This window comes from Anomalospiza imberbis, chromosome 7 (genome assembly GCF_031753505.1).
Source record: "Anomalospiza imberbis isolate Cuckoo-Finch-1a 21T00152 chromosome 7, ASM3175350v1, whole genome shotgun sequence".
In the NCBI taxonomy this organism is placed as follows: Eukaryota; Metazoa; Chordata; class Aves; order Passeriformes; family Viduidae; genus Anomalospiza; species Anomalospiza imberbis.
Window position 1 is genome coordinate 24,127,014 of NC_089687.1, and position 20,402 is coordinate 24,147,415.

Below are 20,402 nucleotides of genomic sequence, written 5' to 3' on the forward strand. Positions count from 1 at the left end.
AAAAATCATAACTAGAAATAGAAGAACTTTATTAAAAAATAAATGCATACTTTTTTTTTTTGCCATTTTTATATTTTTTATTCTTCAGCTGGAGCTGGTGAGTAGAGGTATGGTTCTTCCCTGATAAAATATATAATTTAATAACAATTTAAACCTAGAGTTAGAACAAATCCTAACCCTCACCAATTAATCTTCTGCTACAACTGACATCAGTACAAGTGCAGACCTTGGAAAGCTGTGCATAAGGGTGAGAACAGGATTCTATACTACAGAATTTCCAGTGTGTCCCTTCTATATGCAGTTGCACGTCACCTGGGAGCTCTCCAGGTCATCAGTGTTCACTCCATAAAGATCAATAAGTTGAGGATGCACCCTGTGAAGCAAGAAGTCAAACTTTATCACATCAACTCTTGCAATGGGTGTGCTGCTTCTTGAGGTTGGTGAGGAGAATTAGTATCTACAAGCTTTTATATGGAAATAAATCAGGGTGAATTACATTTTGACAATTCCAACAGGATCATCTTTAGGAGAATATATTATATATCCTACAACATGATCTGCCTTTTATTTTACATACCAGACTTACCCTGAGCTGTGTGCCTTCAACTAATCCTGTGTGCATTGCAGAAAAATGAGCCACTGCCCACTTAATTCCACTGATAATCCTCCCATTTCCTATGTATTTGTAGTCTCATTCTTAGATGCTGGATATGGAGACTATTCTCAAGCAGCATTAAGTTTTCCACAATTGAAGAACTACATGTTTTTCTTAACCTTATACATGCTGCTTTCCAAGTACGAATCCTTGTCCCAAAAGGAGCTCCTCATGGAGACACATTATATACATCTGTTCTCTAAGAAGTGGAAGGGTAAAGTAGCAGGAAAGAAGAAACAAGAAGTAGTAAAGTAACAAAAAAGAAGAGAACTGGAGTGGAAGCTGATGAAGCACCAGGATGGAAAGGCCATGTGAGTTATAACAAACCTTTCCAAAGGTGAGCACAAGGCAAGTAAGGCAGAGGCCCAAATGATGGTGGAAGAGCCAGACCCTGCAGTGCAAGCAGTTCTGTGCAGGAGCATTTACAACACCTAACTCTGGTACCATCTGTGCTCTATAGTGTGCAATCTCACATCTGAGATTGCAGCACTAATCTGTTATGGGTATATGGTCCCTAAATGGGATATTGAACCTTACCGAACATGAACTTCTGATGCTTCCTTCATTAAGTCTCCATCTATATTCCAAGGGTAGTTTCCTTCTGCATTCAGATACATATTTTCCTTGGCATCAGGTCCACTTTTAAGCCTTGGTTGTACTTTTACTTCTTGAACTGTGTAGGTCTCCACAAAGGGAAAATTGAACTAAACCAAACACAGACAGCAAATGAAGATGAAAGATGCAGGTGGTAGCTTAAAACAAAATGGGTTACTTGAAATCAAAAAGCTGGCAATTTTTTTGTCCTAAGTAGGAACATTTAACTCAAGCTTTGACCACATGAGCCATTATATATTCCAGCTAGTTTTATAGATTAACCTAGTGTTTTTTATCCTAAATAGTGCCTCAGAAAAAAACAGTAGTGCTCCATTTGTACTCCCATATTAGACTCCATCAACCTGCAGGTAAGGGGGCATATTTTGCACATACCAAATACTTTCAGAATATATGAAAGTCCAAGCAGATTGTTTCCTGTGGTCTGTTCATCGTTACCAGTCACTTTGTCCTAAACCAGGCTAGTTAGAATTCTAGTAAATGGTTGTCTTAAGCTTAAAGAAGGGCCCACATCTCCTTGTCTGATTTGTAACTAGAAAGAGAGAAAAGCAAGGCCTTCCTCAAAAGGCATAACTGGAAAGCTTAAGCTATTTCCTCAATTCAGCCATTAGTCCTGTCACCTAGAATTTTCACCCATCTCTCCCCCAAACTCCCTGGCTGTAGATGAATTCAAACCCAAAGCTTCCTGTTACAGTGATTTCACATAATCCCAGAACATTTGAATGAGTACCAGTGTGCTTGGGCCATGCAGTGGGGCTTTAGACAGTAATAAGATCTGTGTTTGAATGCTTCATTTTTCTCTTCCATGACAGAATTATGACTACAATCTTGAAATACAGTTCTGCAAGCATCATAACTAGATGGGAGGCACACCTGCTAAAAATCAATGCTCACAACCTACTGGTACCAGCACAGCATACCATGACCTGCTGAAATTACCAACTTTACCAATTTCTGACAGAGTTGTGGGATGCCCCTGCAGTTCTGCATTCTTCATCTCTGTACTACACAAAATTCAGATATGGCATGCATTTCCTTATTGTGGTGGAAGGGCTTTACACCCATAAAACTATGGTACAACACAAACACAATTTAAACCACAACAGATGGACTGAAATAGGCTAATCTGTATTAGTCTAGTGATTTAAAAAAAGAAAAAAAAATCAGATAAAAAGGGGCTAATGTATTCTGACAGGAAGCTAAGTCTCCTTACGAGGATGCTAACATTAACTCTTGCAGATTGTCTACTTTCACGATTAACTGTTCTTTTGATAATCACCAGAAAGAAATTAATGGTACCTGATTTTTTGCACTGCTATATCTCTTCAGATGCTTTATAAACTCTGTTCGAGAAGTATTTTGTACAACAATAAGAGCCATGCTTCCATTGTTCAACCTGAAAAGCAGACCAAAAAGATAATTCATTAATTTGGAAGTACATAAGGCTCTTCAATAGCCTAGATTAGAAAGGAAATTTTTTAAAGCCTACAGAGTAAATTAAGAGGATGGTCTCAATAGTTTTTCAAATCTTTTTGCTGACCCCCACCCCATAGATCAATATAAATTAAGCACTGAAGTTATTCAGCATTCTTACATTGTAATAATAACTTTTAGTCCTTTAGCAATAGCCATTTCTTGAATACAATATGGATAATCTAAGAAAAGCTTGCTTTTCTACTTAACAGATTGTTTTTAAACATCGGGGATCACAAGCTTCTCTTTTTACTTTTCTCTCCAGCGATAAATAACAGTTACCATAAGTGCTGTGAGGCAGAGCTGTACCCAGAAAACAGTGCCATGGTGCATGGAAGCCCCCCCAGCACAGACGGGTTCCCCCACCCCCTCCACCAATACCCATGCTGCCCTAACAAAGGCTGCCATCTCCAACTCACAGTTTCATAGCAGTTCTTAGTACAGTTCTATTTATACATTTCACCAAAAAAAAAAAAATTAAGGACTAAGAATTTTGTATGAGATAAAACAGTCATGTACTAGAGATTAAACAAGAAAAACCCCAACAGTGCAGATGCTCAGTGGCTCTCAGTATCCAGTCTCCTTGGGTATTTTAGCATCTTTGAGAACTGGGGTCAGACTGTGAGCCAGTGTCAGTTCCTCATTCTTTAATCGAATGTACCTGGACGCAGAAACTAACTGGAATATCCCTGCAACCATGCCTAGGTCCCATTTGAGTTTCAGAGACAGATCAGTGTTCAACAAGAGTATCTGATGAACATGGCAACCCCTGCTGAGACTGCCTTCTGGAGAGAGATGGTGTGTTTCCTATCTTCTGCACATATATGCATAGATTTATTTATTTATTTATTCAGCATCTATGTTTGGAAAATATCTTAAGAGTTTTTAAAAATTACTTCCAGGCTACCAGCACTGAAAGGGATATTTCAGATAGTTACTGAACAGCTGCATCAGAAATGTTCTCAGACTATGGTAACAGCACTATCTGGGAGAGTAATTGTTACATAAACATTAAGCAAGTCACCTGGCACAGCAGTACTTTGCTGATTCAGGAAAGAGTGATGATGACATTTAAAAAGTTGCCTCCTTATCATATTTGTTTCAATAAAAGGGCACAGCAGACTACTGGGCATTCAGCACTAGGGCCTTTCATCTTTAGAAATGACTAAGAATTCTCATTAATTCCCTAAAAAGCCCCATCTGCAGTGAAGCACAACACCTATGCTGTGAAAAACACATCCCACAGGGCTCCTGCAGTACAGACAGTTAAATGTATCTGGACACATTTCTGCAAATTTAGACCAGTGTAACTGGTGTTACAGGCAGCAGCCAAAGCTTGCACCCCACTTCAAATGTCTTCACATGCCAGAAACCTCTTGGGGAAAAAAGAAGAGAGAGAAGAAACCTACATGAGTTCCTTCCATAGTGGATCTCGAGTCTCTAACAATCAGTGCCACGTTTTTGTTTCCCATATTGAAAAGACCTACAGTCAATATGTTAATCACTATGACAAAGGAAGCTCCTGTTCCAGTCTACCCATCCTACTCTACTAGCTGACCACACTTTAAGATCATTTTTAAAAAGAGATGAAAGAACAACCGGTATTCTTACACACAAAAAAAATAGGGAGATCCACTGAGCAGCTACACTGGGAGAGAAACTGGCTCATTCAAACCTGCAATAATTGCATGGAGTTGTCACAAAATTTCCTGTCACTGAGAAATGGAGAAGAACAGATAGAAAGAGAAAGCAAAGCTAAAATTCTCATCAGAATTTTCCAACTAACTGGAATAAAAACACTAAATGCAGAACAAAATCCCTAAGATGGGACAGCACCAGAGCACTATCTTGAGGACTGTGACATTAGCAGGACCCTGGGAGCAAAGAAAACTTCTCATTAAGAGTTTAATCATAAATAATTTGGTTCTATATTGTTTCCAAGAAGTCAAATTCTACTAAATAAGCCAGCAATTTTGAAGAAAAACACCTCATCAATTCTTCTCCAATTTCACCTAGTGACAATCTAATGAAAGAAAAGAGACTCATTCCATAAACCTCCCTCAGTGTTGGGGTGTTTTTTGGTACACATTCATGTACACACACGAGTCTCTGCATTCTTTTTTTGAGGGAGCATTTTGTACTTTGCATACAACTACAATGTTTGTACTTGCTATTCTGCTCCATTGCCAACTGGATACAACGGGTACAAATATTTAAAACCTAAGAACTGCTTTGGTCACCACAAAGCAGGCTCTCAACAAGGAGCTAAAAGCAAAATGAGTCAATGTCAACAACCAGGTTACATACTCCTTTGTTTCCCCAAACCCTGCATGTAGAAGCTTCATTTCTCAAGTTCTGAGGGAAACCAAACAAAAATAATAGTAAGAAAAAGACATGCGTGAACTTTAGTCTTTAATAACATGAGAAAGACTCATATTTCATTTTTGCTGCCTGTAGAGCAGAAGACAAGGGCCACTTTTATATTTGAAAAAATACAATTAAATCTAAGGGTGGAGTTTCCCCATAAAGCCAAATCCTATGACAGATGACTGCTCCATGACTACTACTTAAGTCAGACTTGCCAACTAATTTAATCACAGCAATTATCCACTCATAATTCTAGTTAGACTGCTTGACCTTATTTGCCTGATCCAAAAACTGATTACAATTCCTGGGATTATCGAGTCTGCTGCAGTCTACGCTCCCTCCCCCAGTCCAGAGGGACTAGACTACCTAAACATAGGCTCATATTCTCGGAAAAGCCAAGGTCTTAAGGTAAGATGTCAGAATTTATAGACATGACTAATTCTCTAAACCCACACTGACCTCGTATTAGGTGCCAAGCCTCTTGGTGCCATTGAACACAGACAAGGGATTGCCATAATGCTCACATTCAGGAAGTGACCCTGAATTTTCTGCCATTGATCCTTGCTACCTAAATATAACAGAGTAATTCTATATTATTCCAGTTAATCAGCCATGGTTCACTTTTAAAAAATCCTAAAAGCAGAAACTCACCTTTTTCCGCTCTCTCTTTCTTCTTTCTAAAATGGTAGAAACATGTAGGTAAAAAAAATTATAGTCAGTTGCACATTTAAGCAACACATACTTTATAAAAAAAGTAACATATTAGTGGAACTGAAAAAATCCATAATACTGAGGGGAAGACTGCCTTGTAACAAGATCCTCTATAGGATCCTCTACAGGAAATAAGTTTGCAGTTGTCAAAATAACTATCTCTTAAGATTATATCACTTGTTGATTAAATCTGAACAAAGTAAAGAATCTGTACAAGTTTATTCTTCAAAGACACATTTCTGCAGCTTTGGAATTGGTTGAGTCAGTTTTACTTACCTGTCCTTCTCATGAGCGTCCTCCTGCAGAATTTGTAGAGGGAGAAACGATAATTCACATTCCTCTGGCCTAGAAAAGCAGTGACATTTACTATGATGGAAATCAGTATTCTGACTGTTAGACACAGTTATCAAAGTTAAGATGATTTTCAGGAGATTCTGAATGTACAGAATTTATCTCCTCTTTAACTTTTAAGAGGGATATACATCACATCTGAGTTAAATCGGTCTGCAATTAAGATAAACTACTGCTCTGTGAGATTTATTATTTCACTTTCCTCAAGGAAATGAGAAATACTAGAAAAACATAACATCTCTTGGCATACTTGAGATCTGCCAGGGTTTTGATGAAAGCAAAATCCTTCCTCTGGCTGGAGGGCATCCAGCGGTGCTTCTCTGCCAAAGCCAGCGTCCTTGCCCCAAACCCAAACATGGCCGAGAACCCAAAGCGCAGCAGCTTTCTTGGAGTGCTGAAAGTACACACATCTACTGCTTGAATGTGTCCTAAAATTTCATAGATAGAGAAGAGAAAAAAAAAATCTACATTTCAAATGACACACAACTTACCATTTCTTTTTTGTCTACTTTAGCTGGGGGAAAAACCCCTCCAGACTCCTCTCTCTCTAGGAAATGAATTTTACTAATCAAATCTAGACTCAATCTAGATAAAATTAAGATTCTATCAAAGTAGTAATTTCAGATGCTTGAAAATGTTAAAGCTATGGTAGAACATTTGGCTACTTCATAAGGCTGCAAAGGGTCTGACTCAATTCTGTGCACATTTTCAAGAAGAAGAATCAAGGAAAATGTAATATCACTCATATTTGCATAAATCTCTGCAACTGTTTCACCAAAAATATGTAATGACAGCACGTTGTACTGGAGGATATATGGGTACTCTTAAACATAGGTTTTAAATGCATAAAACATTTAAATGTATTCATGTTTACAGTTATGAACATATAATTCTGTTCAAGATAGGATATATACACTTTTTTTAATAGACCCTGGGCATCTTCCACTGCATTCAGTGTCTCTGATTTTTACAGAAAGACAGGTTTAGATTTTGCTTGTAAAGGGTTTTGTACTACAACTTGAGAAATAGAGCAAAGGCTCTTCCACTGCAGACTGCAAGACCAAGAGAAGAGATAATCAAGAGGGACCTTAATCTTTTTTCTCTTTTTTTTAATTTACAAAGACGTTCTAAAGAAAGACTGTTTTGAGAGTAAAATTAACATTTTCTGACAAAGTATTTGCTTTTCTAAGACCCAAAAATAAGGTCTGCACTAGCAACCTACTTTTCCCTTTTAGCATAATTACATTTTCACATTCAAAACCCATTTATTATGCAGACCCAGTGGCAAATGATACACTTTATTCTATAAATGAAGCTTTCTTATAGAAACTTTTAGTAATTATAAGAAATGCACCTGGAGCTAAAACCAGGATAGAATCATTTGGGTTTAAAAGCCTTACAATATCGATTACAGTGACACAGCCTTTACTGAGCCACTGGTTATGACAAACTTCTACATACTGCTTTATTATTTATAATCTGGTAATGAATGTAAAAATATTTACCCATTACAATGTGCAAAGTCGCTGTCACTGCATGTTTAATACCATAGAGTGTATGGGCCAAAATATTTGTAGTACCTGTAAAAGTGAAAAGAAAAACTGCTGTAAAAAACCATGAGAGAAACAGAATAACCAGAACAAATATACACAGCATTTTTAATTACTGCATTTTCAAAGAAATAAAGCCTGCCCATGAATTTTCTTGTTAACAGCAGAAATGCTGAACAGTATTAAATTAAAACCTTTAAAACTTCCAGAGGTTTATAAAATCTTCTCTGCAAATTCATTCATAAGTGCCATAAAAACAAAGCAGTGGGAGAAACAAGCTTTTCAAAATATTGCCTGCTTGGATTTTTTTAAACCATCTCCTTAATCATCACCTCTTATGTACCCAAGTGCTGTACTGTAAGGAACTAGAAGGCAGATTATTAATAAGATGTATTTGGGGAATACTTTTAGGTCGGTAAAATAATACCCAGACAGTGTAAAACTGTACATTTTTCTAGCCAAATGATATTTAATCTAGTCAAAGATAGCTGCTGTGCTTCTTGCAGGCTACATTTTAGATTCCTGGAATACTGAATAAAATTAACTACTGCACATCAGCTTCACAAGAAACAACTCAATGACTGAAAACCAGGGAAGGCAGAATGTGACATCTGACAAAGAGGTGACTTGCATTCGGTGCACCAAAACTGATCCATCTCACTTTTATTTGCACTGCCTGGACACTGGCAGCTAGTCCTTCTACCAGGCACCAGAGAGAAGAGAAGAACAGATTTTGAAACAAGGGAGTGAGTAAATCAGGTGGCAAATAGAAGAAAAAGTAAAATCCCAGCAATGTCAGCACAGAGCTGAAAGAGAGAGTGGAAAATCAGCTGTCAGTCTGAAAAAGAAAGAAGCAGAGTCCTGAAGGCCCACAAGGGCTGGTGATTGATATGCCAAGGCACTTTACCTGGGTAAGAAACATGGAGATATATATGTAAATTTTGCCCTTCTGCTTTAATGCCTAGGACATAAAATACTGTGCATCAGCAGACTTTTGATTATAAATTTATTTTTAAAATCATGAAGAAGGAGCAGTTGTGTCTTTACTAAATAGGTGTTGTTTTAAAAAAAATTAAATTGATTTTTGTAATTTCTGGCATTACTTAGCCAATTAGCAAAAGAATTCACCTCTGGAAAAATAAAGGCCTGCCACCAAACAGGCAGAATATTGACTTCTTCATATCACTGATTAAGGGATGAATAATTCAATAAAAGTTTAATTAAAAGAACAAAAATTACATTAGAACAGTTTAGAACCTAACATTCCCATATAAAAATGAGCTCACATAGATTTTCAAATAATTTTCTTGTTTCAATTATTTAATATTATACAGCAGCAATAGACAATTCTGGATGTTAAATTTGCCCTAAGTTTTATGGAAGAATTACTTGTCTTTCTAAAGTAGGGGAAAGAAGGGAAGAAAGGAAAAGACTACCACATGCCAAGCAACAAGCACTCAATATTTAAAAAGCACTTTTAAAGCATAATGTACCAGATTGAAAAATTTTGTTTATCCCCAAATTCTGCTTTTATGTCATGCAGATTGTAGAAAAAATACTGAATTTGCAATGACTGATGTACATAATTACAAAGCTCTAAAGGTATCATGACATTCTTATTCAGGAATATATCTTTGATTTTTTTCAAATAATTTCTCTAAATAAAAAATTTTACTATAACTGGGAATCTCACAGATCACCTGTTCAGTCCTTAGAGCACCTTAGCTCCTGAAAGTAATTTAGAACTTCATGGAAAGCTGCCATAACATCAGAGAGAGGAGCTCTGAGTTCCTGCTATATGAAGGAAGTGAGGTACATCTTTTAAGGTAACAGATACCCCAAACCTACAAAAACCCCTACATTTGACCTAAAAAGCACTTCTTCCCAGAATACTACAAGTATATGGTCAACACTATTTCATGTTTGAATGACTTCAGGGATTTAACTTCCAGATCCAACTAGTTCTGCTTTGCCAGTGAAGGCAGCTAAAGATGTAACTGAAAAATACTCAAATATTTCCTTCAATCAGTATTATACAGCTCTTATCAACTGTTATGAGTATGTCTCCAAAAAAAGGAAATCACACATACAAGCAGCAGATCATTACAAGTCAGGCAAACCATGCTTACTTCCTGTGTGTCAAGACAGGGCAGTTGTTATTCTAAAAAAAATGTTTCACTTCTCACTGAAGATCAAGCTAATTAACAAGCACAAGGTGGAATACAGTTTGGAAGATCAAGCTTGGTATGAGTTTAAGCTGCAATCCTGATTTAAGAGTAATTTATCAATGCAGATGGCAGCAAGATACCAAACAACCACAGCTGAAATCGGTACCAATCTTCAAACTGACTTTAATGAGACTTAAATCTCATTCCTACTAAACTGGATAGGCACAAGTAATTGCATCCTTCTCTTAAATCTTTGGAGCTCATCAACATTTGCAGAAGTAAACAAGGCAAAATCCCACCCTTTCAGGACTCCAAGGAAGATAAAACAAGTTCTGTGTTCAAAAACAAAAGCACGACATCCACCCTTCCACAAGTTGAAGAATTGGATCAAACACAGTTTTGTGGAAGCAAGTACCATCATATTCTCTAAAAACTCCAGTTAGTACATGCCCACCAGCAGTTTTGATCCCAACAATGACTGAATAATGTGCCTTATTAACTAAGTCCTATACAAGCAGGATGCCAGAGAAAATAATGCAAACCAAAACAAACAAGCAAACACAAAACATGCAGCCTATAAACAAAGTAGAAACTGTAAAAGTTATACAAAAAGAATGATACAAGCCTTTCTGATTTAAATGGAGATTCCATAATGGTTTTAATGTCGTTATTCATACTCCCAAGTAATCTCTTTTCCCCTATGCAAGCTCAAGATATTATTTACCAATAACAACTGTTCCCCTGAATGCTATCATATTACCTCAGAGATTAAAAACCTTTGATGTACATGACTTGCACTGCTCACATATTAGTAAGTCACACTTTTACTTCTCACTTCAGCTACTCAATTTAATGTGAAAAGATTTTATCCATACAATTCCAGCAACTCTATTTAATATCCAGCATCAGCAATTTTTACAGAAACAAAGATTTTATTACTCCAAAATGCAATTCTGCTCAAAATATCAACTGATTTTCCTGACATTACAAACAACTTCCCACCACCTCCTTCCCACCAAAAGTGCAAAAGCATCTCAGTAAGAACAGAGTATCTGCAGGTCATGTAATGCATGACTGATGAAGGTACCAAACAGAAATTGTAGAGAAAAAAATTGTCCTTGGAAGTGCAAGCACTTCTGCAGTACAATTAACTTAATTAACCAGACTACATGAATATTCATAAGGCTGTTAATGTCTCCCCCATCCAAACAGATAAATGTGATGTAATGACTTCCTAGTCAAGCATAGCGAAAATTCTGATGAAAACTGCACCAACATTTTGGTTCTTTGCCTGAAATATCACAGAAATTAACAGTCCCTCAGTAATATTTTATTTTCTGAATTAATTGGATATCATGAATTTATTTACATGAATCACTTTGGATTAAAACGTTTACAGGCATCAGATATAGATTGTCTCTTTTTCTGTAACAATTGGATAGCTTTTTTAATGTCCTTCCACAGTTCCCCCTCCTCTTTCTCCGTTTCCCCCTCCATACAGTTTCTTAGCAGTAGTTCCCATAGCAACAAACACTCTTGCTAATGGCCAGCAGTACAACTGCAGGCTTCCCCATATCTCATCCATTTGATTTGGACCACAATAAGGCAGCTCAGTAGAGTATTCCAGTAAAAACATACTCCCCTCTGGACCTCTCTCTTCAGGAGGTAAATTGTTTCAAAAGCATCTTCTTCCCATCAAGATGACTCAAAGTTCAAAACGCTGTCTTAAGTACTTATTATACAGACTAAAACCAGATTTTAAGCCACCCACATAATATGATCCTGTAATTCAGTTGCTGTTTCTACTTGGCTGGAAAATCCTAATAATTTTGTACAATGGATTTCTGGTGGGGAAAAAAATGTTAACTGACCAGAGTTGCATGCTCATGAGAACAAGTATCATACTTACCTGTGTCCCAACTGAGTACCTCATGGAATATCAGGAATATGGAAATCAAACAAACAACAGAATATTTTTAAGAACCTATTAGGAGTTTCTCACAATATAATTTAATAAGTGTTCTGATCCTCTTTCACAAAATCTATGCCATTCTGTGTAAGAAACCCTATGGGGTTTTTTGTGGTTTACAAGTCCTTTCTGATCACAACATATTTGTCTTAAACTGAGGAGAGAAAGCACCAATGACAGGCACGGTGACCTACACACAACATGGAGTAGGGGCTGCAGAGATTCTGTCTCAGCACCATCGAGATACAGTAACTGAGCTGGTAAGTGATGGCCCAGCTTCTGTACTCAAATTCATTACCTTCATGTCCTTGAGACTGCTGTCTCTTTTACCAAGGGTTTTTTAACCTGAAAGCTAATGTAATCTTGCTCCTTTACAAGCAACTAATGATCCTCTTATATGTGCAAACCAAATCAAAACATTTAAAAATCTGTTTGCTCAGCTCAAAGTGACATGCTCCTTTTTTTTTGGTAAAAAACTCAAAACAGTGATTTGCTGTTTTACTGGCTGTAGGAATGTTTTCCTTACCAGTTAAAAACATCTGAGAAACTATGTCAAGCAGTCTTAGCAAACACCCACACCAGAGAGTAGTGTTCATGCAAAAATACCTCTCTTCTTTTCAAGAGAAGTGATTCATTAGTAGTCCAGAATCAACCCTGACTGTACTGATTTGTGCTGGTTTTGGCTAGGGTAGTTAATTTTCTTCCCTGTGGCTAATATGGGGCTGTGCTTTGGATTTGGGCTGAACACAAGGTTGATAATATGGAGATGTTTTTGTTACTGCTGAGCAGAGCTTACACAGAGCCAAGACCTTTTCTGCTTTTTGTACTGCCATGCTGGTGAGGAAGTTGGGGGGGCATCAAAAGGTGGGAGGAGACACAGCCTGGACAGGTGAGCCCAACTGACCAAAGGGATATTCCAGACCATATGACACCATGCTCAGTATATAAAATGGGGGAAGGGTGGGACATTTGAAGTGATGGCATTTGTCTTCCCAAGCCACTGTTACGTGTGATGGGGGCCCTGCTCTCCTGGAGATGGCTGAACACCTTTCTGCCCATGGGAAGCAGGGAATGATTTCCTTGTTTTGCATTGCTGGTGCACGCAGCTTTTGCCTTTCCTATTAAACCGTCTTCATCTCAACCCAAGAGTTTTTCAGCTTTTACCCTTCTGATTCTCTCCCTGATCCCACAGGTGGGGCAGTGATCAAACAGCTGCGTGGGGCTGGGCTGCTGGTTGGGCTTAAACCACAACAGCTCTTGCTAAAGCCTTCCTGCTGGACACAGCTACACTTCAAGGAGGGCAAATACAAACACTGGAGAGACGGGACACACAAACCCCCCAGCACAAACAAAACCACACCACCAGATACATGTTAATAAAAGACCAAGATCACTTTTTAAAAGAGATAGATTTTCATGTTTGTAAAACTAAGAAGAAAGTAGTTTTTTGCACAGAATTTTTTTTATATGATGCACAAAATGTATTTCTGGGACACATTTTAAAATAGACCTTAAGCATGAATACAACTGAGAATTCTGCCAAGAAAACTGAAGATGCAAAAAAGAAAAATCTAGAAAATAAAGTTTTCATTTGGTATAATTTCTGTCAGGAAATAAGAGTGAAACTCGATCTTGTATGGATCAGCTGAAAATTATCTTATTTTTATTCTTTCTCAGCTTCTTCCTTCAGGCAAAGAGCTCATCTGTGCCATTACTATATATTATCATTATAATTTAAAATCAAGTCATTTGTAATCAATACAAATCACTAATTTAGGACATTTATACAATAGCTCCCTTACATAACTGAAGCTTTAGCATCAAGAACTGCCTTTAGTAGCCAAAACTGTAAAACATGCCAGAGGGACTAAAAAGAGATGACTAACAAAATGTAATAGTACCTTTCATTCTCACCTGCTGGTATTACTCCAAGAGGAACCGGTGCTCTGACAGGATTTGATACATATTCTGTGTCTTTCCCAGCATCTATCTGGGCTCTGAGCAGTAGCCCATGAGCAACTTCACTGACAGATCCATCTCCACCAATACAAACTACCCTATTACAAAACAAAAATGCCAAACAGTTCAAAACAAACTCTTTCATAACTGAACAAACAAGTGGAAGGCAGCTACCCCACAAGATATACATAATGATATTTCAAAAAGCTAGAAAACATTCTTCTTTTAACAACAAGCTTGGGCTTCACTTGTCAGATCAGTAAATGTTACCTGATTGCTCCTTCAGCATTCTTATTTCTGCTTTCTGTCTGAGTAGGAGTAAATATACTTAAAAACTTGCAAAGTTTTTCTTACCTTACCACACATCATGCGCATAAACTGATCAGATGGAAGAACCAAACACATGCTTGAGTGCCTCAGTGGAAAAGCTCTTTACATCTTTCAATGCTGACCCATACAAACATTCCAATGCCTTTTAATTGCCCTTACAATAACAACTCACCAAATATTGCAATAAAATAAAAAAAAACCACTTGAAAACAGCTATTTTCATACACTACACAGGCAGTTGAGGGATTTAGCAAAGTATAAAATCCTAGTGCTAGCAATCCTTTGCACAAAGGTACTTAATCACTGCTTCTGGAGCACGTAATTAAACTCCCACCTGCTGTGGTTATGGAGAGGAATGCATTTGTCTGTAAAAGCTCTGTTACAGCAAACCTTTTTTTTCCTTGTTTTTGTTTATTTAAGTACATATTACAGTGATTCTCCAAATTAGTAAACATATTTTAATTATAAGAATAGTAATAATACATTCCAAGCATTTATGACAGAAGCGTCATAGTTACTTTGGGAGGAATTCACCTAAATTATATTCTTTTCACATATCTGTATGAATGCAGTTGTGAAACTATGTCCAGTCATTCAACCAGGTAAAACTGGTCAGATCTTTATAAGAAAACACTCATTATGTTATTAATGTTATCAAATATTTAAATTTGATTACCTCATCCCCTTTAATATTTGTCTTCAGTTTCTATTATTATTTCCAAGCTGATTTTTAATCTCTAATTTTTAGGAATGTTTCCTCTATATAGCTAAACATTGCTACATTAAATAAAAAAAATACAATGTATAGTTTGAAGAATAGAATGTAAGTTTGAAGCACATTTTCTTCCTGCTTGCAATCAGGAGTCATTGCCTTTCTTTTGACTCACTTTTTGTTTATTCCCAAGCTTAAAATTCTCTGTCACAGTAGAAAAACCACTTAATCTTTGAAGTCTGAAAAACTTTACACCCAGAAGGACTTGTGTGGATTATCTTCTGGTTATTAAAACTTATGAAAACAGATATATTTTCCTCTGATTTTGGAGTGCTGTGTAGATAGAGTCCAAGGAATAACACGAAAATGCTGCTAATTTGTATTTTACTATTTTAGCATTAATCATCAAGAGTTGCCTTTTTGGCTGGAAACAGAGATACCATCAGGCACCTGGGATTCCAATGCTAATCAGCGAGAGCTTGCTATGCATAAGGAGTAGAAAGTCTTGAGCAAACAAATTTTACTTAGACTTTGAAGAAGAAAGAGAGAAAGAAACATCCTTCTGAGAAAAAGAAACATCTATTTAACCATCAGATGCAACTTTCTTAATCAAGTATTCACTAAGGACTGATTAACCCAGCCTACTCTAAATATCCTTGATACTTTAGGCTCCTGACTAGGGAAGAAATATATGCATGGGCATTGTCTATTTCTGTCTCTGTACAGATAGGAAAACCCAGCTGAGATAGCAGCATCACAAATGCAGTTTATTTGTCACCAAAGCTCAGCCACAAGTCAGGGGTAAAATGCCAAAGTGACAAAGTGCCTCAATTTTCAGTGTCCCTAAAAAAAAGTGGATAGCAAAAAATGTAGTGTCTAAGACATCTGCCTGTGGTCTTTCAAAATAGAATAGTGACTAGGGAAATCAGAGAAATTACAAAACAAACAAACAGCTTTGACAAAGAATTAACACATAGGAGTGTCACTTTCAGAAAACACTGATATAAACTTCCAGTTTATTACTGCAAATCATAAGCTTCAGTTTACTTCATATTCTGTTAACATGGAAGGAACCATAACTCTCCTAGAGAGAAAATCAAGCCCAGAAATGGCATGTTGTTATCTTGTTTAAATAGTGCAATGAATAAAAAAAACATGTTGTCTTGCCATTTCTACATTTTTGTGTCTCTAAAAAAATTGGATAGCAAAAAAGGTAGAGTATGTAAGACACATGCCTATGATCTTTCAAAAGGGTTCTATTCTTCCAGCTTGGATCTGGCTACTGGAGAAAGCCTTACAAGGGAAGTTCTAAGTGTCTACCCAAAGACTAAAGATGAAACAATTCAAATATGACTCAGTGTAGAAGATATTTGTGAAAGAAGATACAATCCAAGCGTTTTCTTCTTTATCGTTGTATTCTTACAAATACAGAGACAGAATCCCTCATAAAGCGTATTTCAGAGAGTGTTATGTTTATTTGCCATTATTTATGAATCCAAGATACATTTCTATTGTAAGTAACTAATAAATACCAAAGTATTTAATGAGAACTGAATTTCTCAGGTTCCATATATATGAGAAACAGGGTAACTCATTAAATACTCTCTAACATAATTTTGATTGGAATACAAATAAAAAATAACATGATGAGGTTTACTAACCTCCATAGCCACTAACCAACTTACCCATCAAATGCCTGTAGATCACATTCTTTAAGCACTGAGAGAGCATGTCCTTCATATTCAGTTACTGTGGAAAACATCAATTAGCAGCAGATTAGATAATTTTAAACTATTCTCTCCATCCAACATAAGGAAAACAGAATAATTCAATTCAGATTATTTTTTAAGTCATTAATGCATTAAAAGTATGAGAAGTTATATTTTACAGTCATCCTAGCTGAAAGGCCAAACATTTAATTTTAGCTGCTAACTGATATATGGCTATTTAATGCATTTAAATTCAGATAATTCAAGTAGATGTTTGTCACATCAAAATGCAAGTTCTAGGACTGACACAGTTGGTAAACTTCAGGAAAATAAGCATATCCTCAGTTAAGACTGAATTACTTCAGGATCAATCAAAGTTAATTGCCTTTGTGTTAGGATATGCAAATTACTAAATCAAAAATAAGAGGAGTTAAACACAGAAGTATGAAATCAAGCCAAATACCAGTGACAACAGCATATAACACACAGAGGAAGGTGGCACAAGTATACACCAGAGTTCATAGCCTCTGGAGGAAATGAATCTGTCACTCCACATTGATGTCTCTGTGTTTGCTGATACCCTATATAGTACTGTAAATGCCAGTGAAGACAGGATAAACTGGCATACTACAGATGGCACGAAGCATCCTAACTACATTTAGCATTTTCTAGGGCAGCTTTGCCAGAAGAGACAGCCCAGCTGCAGCCACCCATCAAAGATTTTTGCTGACTGACATGACACTTGCAGATGGATTTTTTGTGTAAGAATGTGCATCATTATATGCAAAATTACATTAATCTTTCATGCTTGTCTGTCCCTGGTGTTCACATAGTTCAAGGCTTTTCTCCAGTGTTCCTAAACAGTGCTAAAATTATTAGTCTTTATGTCTAAAACAATCATTCCATAGCTGTACCTGTTCCAATACTATTTCTACAGGCTATTCAAAGGCTGCTTACAAGAACTGAAAACATCCCTATCACTTCCTCTTTAAAGAAACACACAAGTATGTGTGTGGACATAGTGAGTGTATATATCTTTTCTCCTAAAAAATAAGAAGGAAAACAAAATCAAAACAAAAGTGATACCATTTTTATACTTCACATTATTTTTTTTATATTGTCTAGAACATCAAAATCCCCTATTCAGGACCAGCAACGTTCTAATGGTTGGTGTTTGAAAATTCTTAATTGAAAAACTAGAGTTGTTTTGATTATATGGAAGGCAGAGATTTATCATTTTGCTGCAGAAACACCTATCACTGTAATAACTTTCGGGAATTATTTACAGAATTTACTTCCATGCAGGGCCTCTCTGGAATATCAAAACACATTATATAGACTACCATATTCAGCCTTGCATTGCCAATGGGAACAATGCTTTTATCACTATCTGTAGGCTGTGTGAAAAGTGACCAATAAAAGTGTGCATCATGCAAAAATGCAGAAAGGTTCAAATATCTTACCATTGCTTAGCTGTGAAAGAAACTCTTCCCATGAAAATAGACTTGGTTACCAGGTTACATGCCTTTTTAAATGAACATGATGACATTTAGAAAGTTATGAGTACAGTCTAATTAAAATGGAACAGTAAATAAGATTTATTTTGCAACAGAAAACATGCTCAGTGCTTTCCTAATGTAATGTAAGTTATGCTTACTGTTACAGAATTAATTCACTCAAAGAACAAGGACATGAAAATAAAGAGGGCTCATGTCTACAGAGAAATCAATAAAGGCAGTAAAAATGATTAATGTTAGCCAGATTGAGAGCAAATCCGTCCTCTTTCCATCTAATAGCTTAAGTTGGAAATTATGTAGAAGAACTGCCCAAGGCTTAAGATTGGGGAACTACAAGAAATTTAAAATTTGATGGCAGAATGACAGAGGATCTATTTGACACATCATGACAAAAAGGCAGTGAAAAAAATGAGGTTTTCAGGAAAAACTTTGTGAGAACATACAAAGAATTCAGGTAGAAAAAGAACCTAGAAAAATCCAACATGGACATAAAAAGACCATGTCTAGAAAGTTTTCTGCAGGCTTGACAACCTCCAGAAGGGCATGGATAAATCATTCTGATAGCTGGAAAAAAAAAGTAAGTGTTTGAATATTTGGCACTGTTCCAATTTGGGGGGAAAACAAACAAACAAAACACCTAGTCAATGTATTTTGGTAAGAGGAAGAAAGCTTCTTTCATTGTTTGAGAAGGATCCAGATCTCATATTTGTCAAAATCATTATCATAAGAATATTACTTAATTTTTTTGACCATTTCTAATGCATAATTTAGCAAGATTTTATTTTTCAATATTTTTTTTTTCTTAAGTGTCAGATAACATCCTTCTGAAGGAAGGACACCAAAGGTGCGCCTCATTTGAACAGAATCACACATACTCCAAAAATACTTTAACACCCCCTTCACACAGCAAACAAGAACCAAGGGCTTGGCCTCTACACATAGAAAAAGAAATATAAAATTAGTTCAACACTTCGAAACAGGGAATGCTTTCATGTGACACCTAAACATACTAGCACTCCTGTCCCAGACTAAAATCAATGGGATTAACTATTACTGATAAGAGCTTTTCTCATCCAGCATCAACACCAGTTATCTGTTGGTATTTACCATATGGTAAGTTAAAACCAATGCAATTCATCCAACTCTCAAACATTCCTTTCTTTTGTGGTTCTGCCATAAAAATAGGTGTTTGGGAAGGTTGTTTTTTTGGTTTTTTTTTTTTTTTTTTTTTTGCCTAAAAGTCCAGGTTGTAAGTGTGCATAAATGGAAGCAAAAAAGTCAAAACTAGGAAGAGAAGTGATTCAGAATCCAAGACAGGATTCTATCAGGGTTTCCTTTATTTATTTTTATTTCTTTATTTATTTTTATTTAAATATGTGTAAGATTTTGCAAGATACTAATGTATTTCTAAAATACTAGCTCCAATTATCACAATTTGCCAGTACTTGCAGGCATCTCAACAGTGGACTGAGACTTCGTAGAACTCAATTTTTGGAAGAGTCACTGTTCTTATCCTAGGAGCCCCATCCCAGCTGCAGCTTAAAAAATTGCCCAATTCTTAAAAGAGGCCAGATTTTAACTATTTTTTTCACCTTAGCCACAGTTAAAAGTACTGCTTCAGTTTAAATTTGCTAATTCACACTTTTTAGAGCTCTAAGCACTTTTTTGCTTACTTCAAAAAGATTTGCTTACTGCATGTGACAAAAATAACCCAAAAACCAGCAAAACACAATCCATTCCATAATACCTTTGGTTATTTTTACTGAAATTATTAAAGTGTAGCACACAAAGCCATTTGGGGGTGAAAAAAACAAGAAAATTCTACAAAATTTAGAAATAATTAGATAAAAGTAAATGTTACTTCAGCACTCACTTATTTAAATACATGTCTTTAGATTGCCATATGTCCTTGGGTAGGAGGAAATATTTCTAAATACATAAGAAGTTTATTCCAAGAGAAGCTATAATGAAGAATAAGATCTGGAAAGCCTAATCAGAGAGGAAGCAACAGCTACCAATGTACAAGACTGGCTGAGTAGAGCTCTGTCTTCCAGAACTACACTGTCAATCTTTAATGTTCTGAAGTGTTTTTAGTAATCTGCAAATTTTTTATTTTATATGCACTAGAAGCCACTTCAGTGGTTCAAATTTGCTATAAAATTTTTGTGCTCCACAAATTTTAACTTGGCATTCAATGAATTTTATAGATATGCATGTGGAAAAGTATAAATGTAAACTATCTTCAGTGCAAAAACTGTACAAAAACCTTCACAATTTCAGTACCTAATACACCTTTGTACACCACCAGTTTTGTAAATA

General features: G+C 36.2%; 1 protein-coding gene across 1 annotated transcript in view; it reads right to left on the reverse strand.

The window, feature by feature from the left end:
- Nucleotides 1-267: 267 nt before the first annotated feature.
- CERKL (ceramide kinase like) overlaps nt 268-20,402 on the reverse strand; it is a 49,680-nt gene continuing 29,545 nt past the window's right edge. The window contains exons 4-13 of the mRNA XM_068196031.1: nt 16,543-16,606; nt 13,771-13,913; nt 7,675-7,749; nt 6,420-6,597; nt 6,095-6,163; nt 5,759-5,784; nt 5,567-5,675; nt 2,567-2,663; nt 1,193-1,359; nt 268-373 (exon numbers count right to left, since the gene is read on the reverse strand). Coding sequence (XP_068052132.1) covers nt 292-373; nt 1,193-1,359; nt 2,567-2,663; nt 5,567-5,675; nt 5,759-5,784; nt 6,095-6,163; nt 6,420-6,597; nt 7,675-7,749; nt 13,771-13,913; nt 16,543-16,606 — 1,010 coding nt within the window. The 3' untranslated portion in view covers nt 268-291. The remainder of the gene's footprint in view (nt 374-1,192; nt 1,360-2,566; nt 2,664-5,566; nt 5,676-5,758; nt 5,785-6,094; nt 6,164-6,419; nt 6,598-7,674; nt 7,750-13,770; nt 13,914-16,542; nt 16,607-20,402) is intronic.